The sequence below is a fragment of the Motacilla alba genome, chromosome 1, assembly GCF_015832195.1.
Source record: "Motacilla alba alba isolate MOTALB_02 chromosome 1, Motacilla_alba_V1.0_pri, whole genome shotgun sequence".
NCBI lineage: Eukaryota > Metazoa > Chordata > Aves > Passeriformes > Motacillidae > Motacilla > Motacilla alba.
Genome location: NC_052016.1, coordinates 115,698,736 through 115,710,815, shown reverse-complemented (window position 1 = coordinate 115,710,815; position 12,080 = coordinate 115,698,736). Strand labels below are relative to the sequence as shown.

At 37.8% G+C, this 12,080-nt stretch overlaps 1 protein-coding gene across 1 annotated transcript in view; it reads left to right on the top strand.

Annotated features, from left to right (window-relative positions):
• Positions 1-12,080, top strand: part of CFAP47 (cilia and flagella associated protein 47) — a 258,402-nt gene that overhangs the window by 81,610 nt on the left and 164,712 nt on the right. Inside the window, exons 38-42 of the mRNA XM_038154900.1 lie at positions 2,732-2,882; positions 3,542-3,630; positions 4,947-5,030; positions 10,576-10,643; positions 11,755-11,900. Coding sequence (XP_038010828.1) covers positions 2,732-2,882; positions 3,542-3,630; positions 4,947-5,030; positions 10,576-10,643; positions 11,755-11,900 — 538 coding nt within the window. The remainder of the gene's footprint in view (positions 1-2,731; positions 2,883-3,541; positions 3,631-4,946; positions 5,031-10,575; positions 10,644-11,754; positions 11,901-12,080) is intronic.

The window sequence follows — 12,080 nt, the reverse complement described above, 5'->3', positions numbered from 1 at the left end:
AGGGTCAGGTTTTCCTCCTTAACCTGGAGCAAATCTAGAGTAATATTGCAGTGGGACTCTTGCAGTTGGGCTCAGTAGAGCTTTAAGAGCAATGCATAAGCCTCCAGATCATTACAAGAGTCATCTGTCACCAATATTTATACTTTTTCCTATGCATCACAACTTCTTTCACATTTTGTACAGAAATGCCTTCTAGAAGCATGAGCAAGTAGATTTCTTTTCTTCTGAAGTTGCAGGTTTTGGCTCTTAATTTAAGCATGACTGGGAATTAAAGAGACCATGACACGGGTTTGAGTAGTATTACACTGCATCTTTTTGCCCCCATCCTTCCTCCCCACCAAGATGGATGTGATGTCGTTACTTGTTCATCTTACATGTCTGAGAGACATCTAGGGATTTGAGAGATTTAATTTTGGAAAAGCATTCGGTGGTAATTTCTGCTAGCAGAAATATTCATGGTATATCACCATCTCATTTCACCAAGTGTTTTTTTCACTAAGTACATTTTGCTCTTTCTGTGCTATGCAGCTTTATAAATCAATACAGGAATTTCAAAAATCCCTGTTTAACTAGTGAAGACAAGAGGGATGTAATGGTGACACTGGCTGCCAGTTAACAGCTTTTAAGTTTATCTGCAAGATATCCATTTACAGATAAAATGGATTAGAGATTCTAAAAAGGAAAAATAAAGGTCAAGATTTGTATGAAGATAAACCGTGAAGGAGAAAAAAAAATTTAAATAGAGATGGTCAAATTCAAGAAGACTCAACATAAATACTGTGCTCTTTAAGGACCATCAATATTTCAGTATTAAATTACATGCCTATTATAAATATATGCAAAGGGAACCACAAATAATGCTGTTTTCAGCAAGCTGTGAGGCTGATTTGATTCCATTTTCTTTGCAATTACTTCAAACACGAGTTATCATATAAATGTAATCCTTGAAAATACCATGTGTTACCATGAAAGGTCAATACCATGGCTGTTTTTCGCTTCACCTTTAAAATTAAACACCCAGAACAAACCACAAAGCAAAACCAAGACAGAAGAAAATGTTCAAAACCTTGTTGTTGAGCAGCTTGGCATTATATATAGAAATAAATACTTGAAAATTACATCGAAATAAAAAACCTGTGGAAATGCCAGTCATGCACAGTAAGTAACCTCTGCAGAGTTTATCATAAGGTCACGATCACTAAATGAAAAATAGGTTCTTTGAAATGAATAGTTTTCTAAATATTCTGGTGCAAGTATTCAAAAAACTCCAAGAATTGATGAGACTATGGGAGTCTTGAAGGTTCTTTATGTTAGATCATAATGCTGTAGGTGGGTTTGGAAATTGTAGTAATGTGAATAACATTCTAAATGTAGCTGAGTGTCTTAGGTTGCATATGGCATCATCAGTTCTTGATCTGAGATTCCCATTCTCCAGGGCACTGCACTGTGCCGTGTGGACTTGCAGTTGACAGCAGGAATAGCAGAAACCCCCAAGGTTATAGACAATGCCATGAGATGAATTTGCCCTCGCTTTACATTGACCACAGCACAGATTAATAGAGATAAAAACAAAGCAACTTTGTGATTTTGCCACAGAAGGCAACAATTCAAATCCAAATTCTCAGCTGTTGCAAGAGTCAGAGGGCAAAGATCAGGCAGAAAGTGCTGTACACTGCTGTTGCCTGTCTGTCGTATTTGTGACCAGAGCAGGCTTCTTAAAACTTGATCCTTAAAGTGGCCTTGGGAGTGTATGTCTCAGGCACTTGATTCTCTGGGTGCCTGCATCACAGCATGTTTTTTCAGAACATTTTGAAGGGTGAGGTGGCCTAGGAGCCTCAGACTCTGGGGCACTGGGCAGCTCTTCAGTGTCATAAATGGAATTGTCTGGGGCTCTGCACTAGGAACTTGAAAGCTGTAAGAGCCAAGTTTGCAGAATTTCCAGGATTTCATTATCAATATTCAGAATTGACAATTGGAGACTTCCTGCCTTCTTAAGACTAATCTCAAAATCAGAGAGACATTTTGAGGGCTTCAAAGTGAGAGCTTCAGGCACTGAAGTTTTCTTATGCTTGCTTCATTGAAGGGCTGATGCAGATGAAGTCTAGATGTGTACCTAGTGTAAACTCTCGTTCTGTGGGGTCTTCTCCAGTTTTCTCATCAGAGAGAATCTGTTGCTTGTACAAGAGAAATTTGGTTTTTCTCCCTCTTAATTACTCAGCTTTACTAATTATTCTGAAGGGCTTTTAAACTAATTTCTTTCTCACTCTTCATTGATAATTTGATTAAGACTATCTAGATCTGCCCTACGAAATGCATAACAGGCTGAATGACTGCTCAACTCGGAAAAACCTATTCAGTTAGAGGAGCATAAATTGGGTCAGTTGTTAACTTAGGGTGATACTCTAATGAAAGAGAACTTCCTGTGCTAGTGAGTGTGAGTGTATGTGTGTGTGTGTGTGTGTGTGAGTGTGTGTGTGTATGTGAAGAAAAATTAAGCTGTGTGCTGATGTAAAAAGCATTAAGGGTTCAGTGTCTAGATAGCTCTTTTATTAGAATGTTTTAAGATACTCTTAGGCAGAAGATTATACCAGCAACAAAGTATTTCAGAGGAAACAAATTGCTTTCTTTTCTAGGACCCTTCCCTTATAAAGATTGTGAAATGTGCTCCTGAAATTACATTTCTGAGTAATTTCTGAGCCCAGGTTTTGTGCCTTTTTTTTTTTCTCCATAGGAAACAAGGCTTTGTAAATGTGGAATTCACATTTCGTTTCCTGCGCCCTGCTGAAGCAGTACTGCTGCTGGTCTCAAATAAAGTTGATAGAATAGATGGTGCCACAATGACATTCTCTCTGAAAGCTGAAGTTAAGAGTATTGAGCCTCTTGTAAGTTTATACGTGTATGATTAATATTGTCACAAAAAATATTGTTATTCTGTACATTATATCAAACAAAAGGGGACTGAGATAAGAATGAAAATGTGAGTTCCCATCAGCATTCGCCTTTGACCTGTGAATTTTTAGATTGCCAATGTTAGACTATGTACATGCAGCAAAAACTCCAGAGGAATATGTAAAATTCCTAAGGACATAAATCACATTTGGATCCTGAATAAATTGTAAAAATTTGCACGGATTGCTCTGAAAATAAATATGGAGCCCTTTCAGCCCTTTTCTGTTACTGGAAATTCTGTTCTGGGGTGTTGATGTGCTTCAGCTAGTGATTCCTGATGTCATATGTAGAGGGACCACAAGCTTTTGTTAGATGTTTCTGTATTTATTTGTGCTTTTTAACCACAGAGACACTGTCAGGAATGTCCCAGTCAGGGCAGGTGGGCCTGTGTTTATAATCCACATTCATCAAGCCCATCTGGAAAGGCTTCTGAACTCAGATGGTGTTTATGTGATCCTTTTGTTTTTTTAGCCCCCTGTCTCTGTTAGAAAAGAAGGCTGGGGCAAGAGAAAAAATAGAGGACATGTAAAAATAAGAGTGAAAAAACAATGATAACTTGACTCTTGGCCTTGTGCTTTTTGTTCTCTTTTAGGGTATGATAAAGTGCAGATCCCCATGTTATGAGCTGAAGAAATTTAACCTGAATGTTACTAATCCCTTCAAAACTGATGGCATATTCAGGTAGACAGTGATATAAAGACAGTTCCTTAATGATCATGCTGTTTTATCCACTCTTTTCCATGATTTTGTTCTTCTTAAAAATGTAAAACCTGGAGGTTAAATGATAGGGATTTACACTCCCAAAGTTGTTACAAGCACTATGAAGTGGAAGCTGTCATAATGAATAAAGAAGATAAATAAGCCTTAATTGAAATCCCTCTCAGTGTAAGCAGTAAAGCTGGAGCTTTAATCAAACAGAGTTCATGAACCTTGCTTGTATTTTTGTGTTTGGCTGAGGTCCAGCAGAATTACAAAGAGAAACAAGCCATGTTAATTAATAGTTGGTTATTTTTCCCCAATCTGCTTTATTCTGCTGTTTAAGTTATTAAGCATGCAAAAGAAAAAAATGCTTTTGCCTTGGGGCTTGCATCATTATCAGTTAGTCTAATTTTTAATTTGTATTCATCATAGCTGCAACCACTGCAGAGCTATAAATGTTGCTTTCCTTAGTACAAAGGAAATAGATTGTTGTACCCATTTAAAATCTATTTATGTGATCAGACTCCATATTTTGTCTTTAGAACTAAGCATTGGTTCATCTCATTCATTTATTTGGAAGAACCATCTTTCACAACATTTTAAACTTTTTTTTTTTATGCAACATGAATATACATGTTGCAGAAGCTGCAAATTGAGTTTTTCTTTCCTCCACAGAATAGGATTGTTGTATACAAATAGTAGAAAATAACAGCAACAACAATAACAATCCTGTTGCAGGACTGTTTCCACTGCTGCAAGCCTTGTGTGTGGGAATCATATTAGTTTAATTAGTTTCTGTCTTTTGTTTTTAAGTTCTTGAGGTGGTCAGTGAGGCTGAATTAGTCTAATGATTTCGACAACTCCCTTGGAAATTATCAATGAAGTGATGAAGTAATTTAATTTTATGTAATTGAGTTTTATATAATTCAAAAGCTACTTGACAATTGCATTAAGTCATTATCAATTTGGGCAACATTTGAACCAGTAATCTAAAGTTAAAATTCTTTGTATCAGAAGAATTTGTATCAGGCTTCCAGAGTTTTGAATCATCTAGTGTTTCATCAGGGGGTGTATTATTTACTTGCAAATAACACTAGGAAATGCTAGTTTGATACCAAGGGAGAAGATCTGATACAGAAAAACTGGGGTTAAGCCACAACAAGTACTTTTAAAGTATCTTTAATTGAAAATGATAAGCTTCTTTATTGAGCCTGCATTTAAAAGTTAGAATAAATTGAGTTCCATCGTAATTCTGCTAGCTCAGAATGCAGTCATTATGTGTTCTTGTCACACTCCAGGGTAATCTTGCTGGAATCCATGCATTTACTCCGCCCAGAGAAAGTGTATCAAGCCAGGCAAGTAAAGCAAGAGCAAATGTTTGGGTAAGTTCAGATAACAATTGCTAACTGTGGCATGCATTTCTGTTAATGTTACCCGATTGTGCATGCTGTGTGCTACCTGCTGTACAGAATTGCAGTTTGGGACATGGAAGTATCCCAGAAAATGCCCAGTCAGTTCCTGAGCAGCGGGGCGCCCCGCTGTCCAGCTCTGCCTGGGTGTCATGCTGAGCCTGATGTTCTGTGATGTCCCTTTGGCCTCTCCAGCTCAGCCACCCTGGCCATGCTCCCTCGCAGGTCCTTGTCACTCTGCTCCCTGGCAGAGCAGGGGAAGCTGGAAAGTCCTTGACTTAAAGTAAGCACTGCTCAGCAGCAACTCAAATATCAGTGTTATCAACACTGTTCTCATCCTATTATAAAACACAGCACTGTGCCAGCTACTGAGAAAAAAGAATGAATTCTACCCAACTGAAACCAGGAGAGTACTGCAAAAAATAATAAACATTTTAAAAAATATATTCTTCAGTAATTCAAGAATCCTTTATTTAATAATTTAAAATATTTTCCATAGCTGGGTGCCATTTTTAAAGCTCATGTAAACATTCAAAATCCTGAAACACTTATTCAAAGATTATTGGGAAATATAAACTACTACCTCGTCAATACTGTGGGTTGAATTGTAATTATAGGGATGTTCCACAGTCATGTCGTGAAGTGCAGACTGTTTCTCAAGTTCCTTTTAAAAAAATTACCAAAAAAAAGAAGAAAAAATTTAAAAGCAGAAAAATAATGAGTGTTTTATTATTAAGAAAAAAATATACACATAATATAAGTGGAAATAGTTTTCTAAAGTGTAATTTATAGTACACTTTCCACTAAATTAAAAAAGTGTATAATAATTGTTGATATAGAAAGGAATTTTTTCGTCATCTTGCATATTTAAGCTTAATTTACTCTGAGACAATCAGTCTTAATAGTGTAATTTTCATCACACATTCAGATCTCATTCTTACCAAAATTGATTTCAGGCATCTTAGGTCTTTAGAAATTTCCAGTACTGATTTGCTCTATGTTTAGGTGTTTCTTTCATCTATGATGACTGAAGCCACTTAAATACCTTCTTTCAGAAGATCTTTTTCTTGAATGGAACAAACTTCTGAAATTTGTGTTAAAAAAGTAGTGTGTGAACATTTCATGACTGATCAGTAAGGAGATTTTGCCCTCAATCATTTTAATTCTTTTGGTAAATCCAGAAAATGCCATGTACAAATTAAGGCAAATGGCTCTTAGTGCTCCGTCAGCGTAAAGCTGCAGTGAAGTCAGTGCTTGCCCTGTGGGTAATGTGTCTGTGACACTGATGTCAGGGTCAAGGCATGCCCGTGACAGCTTCATCATCACAGCACAGCCAGCTGGGCTCAGTGCTCCGTCTGCAGCCTCATCCCGTGCCTCCAGATGTGTCACATCCCCTTCAAACCTCCCTGTAGGAAGCTCTGCCTGGCAGGGGACCCTTTTCCTCCCAGCTTTCCCCTCTGGGGTGTCAGGGCACCCAGAACAGGGCCGTTCAGGCTGGGGAGGAGACCAGCCCCTCTGTCACTGGGATGTGGGTCTGTCACTGCGGGACTGGAGCAGTCCCAGGCTGGAGCTGGAGCTGGGGAGCTGCTGTGTCTTTGCTGGGCCACAGCTCTGTCTAAGCCCCAAACTCTAGCAGCAGCCCATGCCCTTCAGTGGTCGCAGGCAAGACTTCTTTATTCATGCAGAACTGGATGGTGTTTGGTGAAGCGCACACGATTTTTTATTTTTAATTCAGTTTACATAGTTTTTCTTTTAAGTATACTGGGAAAAGACTTTCCAAGTTATACACACTTCTGTGTGCTTTTCCAAGCCCTTGACACTTCAATTCTTATCTTTGGTCTGCATCTGTGTGCCAGCATGGTCTGCTCCCTGTGGGAGAAGGAAAACCAGGTGCAGAGAAGCACACCACATGGCCTAGAAATTCTGTGTAATGTAAAACTACTCATAGCTTTCAAGCATGTTGGTATTTTTAAATGATGTCCATTAGAAAAAAAAATCAAATGACTGTAAAAGTTTAAGGTTACATTTGATAGGTAACTTTTCCTCCACAGATTGCCTACAGCAAAACTAGAAAATGGTAAAGATAGAGCAGTGTTTCACTAATAGTCCTGTTCTAAGACCATGACTAAGAAGATTATCATATGCAGTAGTGTCCATAAGGCTGGATCATAATTGCACAGATTGATTTGCAAAACAAGCTGTGAATTTTGATAAATATTTTTATTTTAAAAAATGAATTCTAAACCAAAAAAGGGAAAAATTAATGAATGAATTTCAAATCAAGCTCTGCATTTTGTATAGCTTGTTACTGTTAAATTAATTACTCCTTTTTTTTAAAACTGGAGATAGTGTCAGGAATTCCAAACAATTTCAATTTTCTGAATTTTATTCTTACACTTTTTGTTCTAAGCTGTTTCATGTGCCAAGGAAAGAATTATGTTATGCAGAATACCTATATTTACTTACTGGAAGAATAAAGAAAAAATTGCGATCTAAAATTGGTGTCTTTGTAATTTGAGGTACAGCATTAATACCTGTTGTTTCAGAAAATACAATTTACAAATATGTTATCAGGAGTCATTACAATTCAGGGTAATGTTTGATATCAAAGAAATCCAGCTGCTCTAAGCCTTAGTACCTATTTCGGGCAGCTGCTGTTATAGTTTCTATCCCACCCTTTGTTTTGAGATCACACATGTTCCACCGTCTGTGGAAACTGGTGAGTATCTTAAATGTGAATTTTTTATTCAAATGTTTCAGTATTTTCAATGCATTTCTAAGAAGTTTGTTGTATCTCTTCTCTCTAATAAGATCTTTGCTTGCTAAACATCCTAAAGTTCATTGATTAAGATGCTGCTCTGTGAATTTAAGATTTCCTTATGGTGTCTGGCACTTTTTTTTAATCTCCTTGATAATATATAGGATCTGGAGCTATAAGCTAGTAAATTCTTCCCCAAATACATATAGGATTTTTTTTGAGCATTTGTTGGATGGAGAACGGAGTTATTGGCTTGTTTGGAACCTGGCATGAAGAGTAAAGCACACCATGACAAATGGTAGCTCGTATGCATGATGATGGATGCACACTCTCTCTGCTGACTGCAGAGATGATTTTCCTTTTGATCTGAGTTTTTGGCACACCTGATAACACGGCCAGCCCAGTGTGGTGTGATCTTGGAGCTGGTATCTGACACCTCAGGTAGCAGATACTAGACTCTTACTGGTGCAAAAGCATGGAACAGGTTGGAATTAGATGATCTTCAAGGTCCCTTTCTTCCAGGCTGTGATTTTAATCTGAACTGGTTAGAAATAACCACAGCAAGAATGAATTGGGAGTATTCACACCTCAACCAGGCAACTGAAAGGTGCTCTCATTAACCCATGCTCACCTGTAACATAATCTTGAACTTTTTGTTCATTTAATGAACAGTAAAATTGTCTTAGTCTGTTGGCAAAAATCCCCAAACCAAATGAGGGCAGTTGGAGAAGTTGCTTGGTCTCTCTCTCTTTCTTATGAGCTGCTCTTGTTTCCCCCCCAAACCCCAGCTCCCTCTGCCCTGGCCTTAAACATTGAAAGAGTGAGGGCTTCCTGGAGCCTTATCTCCTCCAGGATATCTTCATGGGAGAAGTGCTCCAGCACTCTGACACTTCTGTAGCCCTCCTTTAGCCCTCCTCTTTCTGCTCTTCTTGTTCTGGGAATCCCAGGGCTGCAGGCAGGGTCCCACCAGAGCAGAGCAGAGCAGAGCAAAGGGGCAGAGTCCCCTCCCAGCTCTGGATGCAGCTCAGGACACATTTGGCTCTCTGGGCTGTGAGTGGACATGGCCAGCTCATCTGTAATCTTTCATTTACCAGTATGCCCAAATCCTCCTCCACAGGGCTGCTTTTGAGCTGTTCATTCCCCATTCTCTGTTGATCCCAGGGATTTGCCTGACTCAGGTGCAGGAACAGGCTGTGTAGACTGATTTTATGGCAGCTTTAAGCTCTTCTCCCTAATCCTTTTCCTTATTTCTCTGTGTATTGAAAGAGGATGCATTGAACCAGACTTTGAACGTAACCAAGCTTCTTATACCTTCTGAACTTTATTCTGTTCAGTTTTATTGTTGAGCAAGATGCTATTTCTTTCTGTTATGGAAGAATGAGACACAATGTTCATGTCTTCCACAACACAGGTTCGTTTTCTTTTCCCATCACTTACCTGCAAGTACTTTGTTCACTGAAGTAAGAAAAAAATTGATATTGAGAGAAGTTCAATACTGCGTTAAATCAGCCTAATGAGTTTCTCAGTTGTTCAGATTTGAAAATAGGACTTACTCAGTGTATAATTCTCACCAGTGAAAAATGTAATGTATTTTTTGTACTATTATTATTTTTTCATACAGCTGTTGAGCTATTTGTCACTTTTACAGTGATTCTTCTGCTGTGGTCTCTGTTTTTGCAAGCATGACTTTGCATTCTCGTTCAAAGATACAGCATTGAGAGAAATGATGTTTTATATAAAATGAGTATTTTGTTTAATGTGAGATACTTATTTGTGAAGTACAGTATAAATAGTATGTTGTATGCATATATTCAGAGATCATTTTCCTTTCTGAAAAATGGTCTTTAAGTGTAGGTATTAAAACAGATCTCCAGGGTAACATATTCTGAGAGTTTTGCACGTCCCTTTGTTTAAGGTTGTGATTTTTTCTTAGCCCAGCAAGATTAACTATTTATTTTTAGAGAGACCCAACATCAAACATTGTATGTAGCAATTGTTTGCTGTATGCTGGTTCATCACATTTTACTGCGGGGGGGAATAAGTTTTATATGGGGATAATTTAAAATCAGAGTTTTGGGCTGAAACTTTCAGTATTTTTTGATACATTACAGTATTGTTTTCAGCATCTTTGAGCTCTGTGCATTGTCAATGTCCATTGTAAATTAAGGAAAATTCTCCTTCCACAAGTGTAACTGCACAATCTTGACACCTGTCAACAATGGTGGGAATTACTTGTGAGGAAGAATAAAAGCTACATAGAGTCACTTTAGGAAAATATGATGGTCAGGAGCACAGTTTGCTTTGGGAGGATGGATGTTCAAAGGAGATTTTGTTTGAAGGTGATTTTTTGAGTATATCTTTTCTTATCAAATACACTTGAAAAGCAATATTGTAATGAGCAGAGTTCAGGTGATTAGGTTGAGATTCATCCCTTTCTCCTTTCTTAGACAGAGCCTCGATTACATTGGGTTTCTTTTGAATGATTAACTGCAATGTTAGTTAATATAGGTCATTCTGTAGCCACTTCAAGTGGATAGGGTGATTTTAATTACTGTTGCTTGGAAAATGGTTCCAAAATGTAGTGGTCTATTTTGGTGGTTTTTTTTTTTTTTTTTTTTTTTTTTTTTTTTTTTTTTTTTTTTTGGTGTTGATAACATTTGCTTTTCTGGTGTTTATTCATAAAAAGGGGAACTAAGCTAACTATTGGTAATAAAAATGTACAGCTTTAGAATATTGTTTTAATTTTTTTTCTCCTTTTAGTTCTGAAAATAGCATATTAAATTCAAAAAATAGTATACTGCCTGAAGATTCACAGAAAGAGACTTTCCGTAAGTACCCATGCAATACCTCATGTCTTACTAAAATAGAAATCAGATTATCTATGGAAGCAAGATTTTGACATCTAAGTATGTTCAATAAATATTATATATGGACATTCTCAGTAACTATTATTTTTTGTTTTCATAAAATGTTGTCCTTAAATTGTGCATCACAGTCAAAAATCCAGTCTGGAGAAGAGGAAGTTCCAGGGTGATCTTATTGTGTCTTTCCAGTACCTGCAGGAGTTACCAGACAGCTGGAGAGGGACTTTTTACAGGGGTGTATAGGGATAGAACAAGAGGTGATGTCTTTAACCTGAAGGAGAGCAGGTTTAGATTCGATATGAGGAGGAAGTTCTAGCTGTGAGGGTGATGAGGCACTGGGGCAGGTTACCCAGAGAGGCTGTGGGTGTCCCATCGCTGTTCTATCTATTTGGCCGGAGTTTGGCATAATTTTCTTAGGTGATCTCACTAGTTTCTGTTGTTTTCACTTTCACGTGAAATATTCTTATATTCATATTCTTAGGTCTGCTGTCCTCCCTAGAAAGCCAGCCAGCAAAGCTTGAAGGTCGTTGTCCAGTTGTGCTTAGCAGATGAAAAACATGCAGTGAGAAAATCAGACACTGCCAGATTCAACTCTAAAATTCTTTCCCAGCCTAATGCTTGTGTGAAAGCAGTGAAAGAAATCCAGTGTTGCCAGTATTTAGGTCTTGCCTGTTCTAGAAGATTTCAGACATAGTTGCTACTCTGAGAGAGAGATTCTTTGTTCAAATAGCAGTAAATTACACTTTTCCTTCCATGTGAGTAGACCTTTTCTTAGAAGCTGTACCTCCTTCAGGAATTTTTAATGGTGAGAAGTGTCTATTTTCCCCAGTTTTGCTTCAGTGCACAGAAAAAGAGCACAGGTAATTAGCAAAATGTATTTAAATAATACAGCATGCAATATTGCAGCACATCTACTCAACTGTAACTGTAAATACTGATTATTGATTACAGGTGTGCCTTAAATACTGATTGCTACAGGAGGCTGTGTGCAGCATCTTTTTTTTACTCATGCAACTACTTTATTTTACAGCCTGTGCTGTTGTCTCTAAACATCCACCTAAATTTATTTTAACAGCTGATAAATCTGGCCTCCTGCATGAGTTCTTCAGTCCAATGGAAAAGCTGTTCTTGAAAGGGAAAGGTTCTGCAGCCTTAGATATTCACTTCCTTCCCTTTTATCAGGAAAAGCGTTACTGCACTGTCATTCTGATTAATGAAAAGGTAAGAATGAAGTGTGTGTTCTGTGTTTATCATTGCAGGTAAGAACCAGGACTTTTGCCAATTGTGCATGAATAGGGTAAATGAGAGGAGTGCTGTGAAAAGGGACTTGGGGTCCTGATCAAGGGCAACTATTTACTGTCCTTTTACACATAATTAGAATTATATGAAATGCTGCAGGCA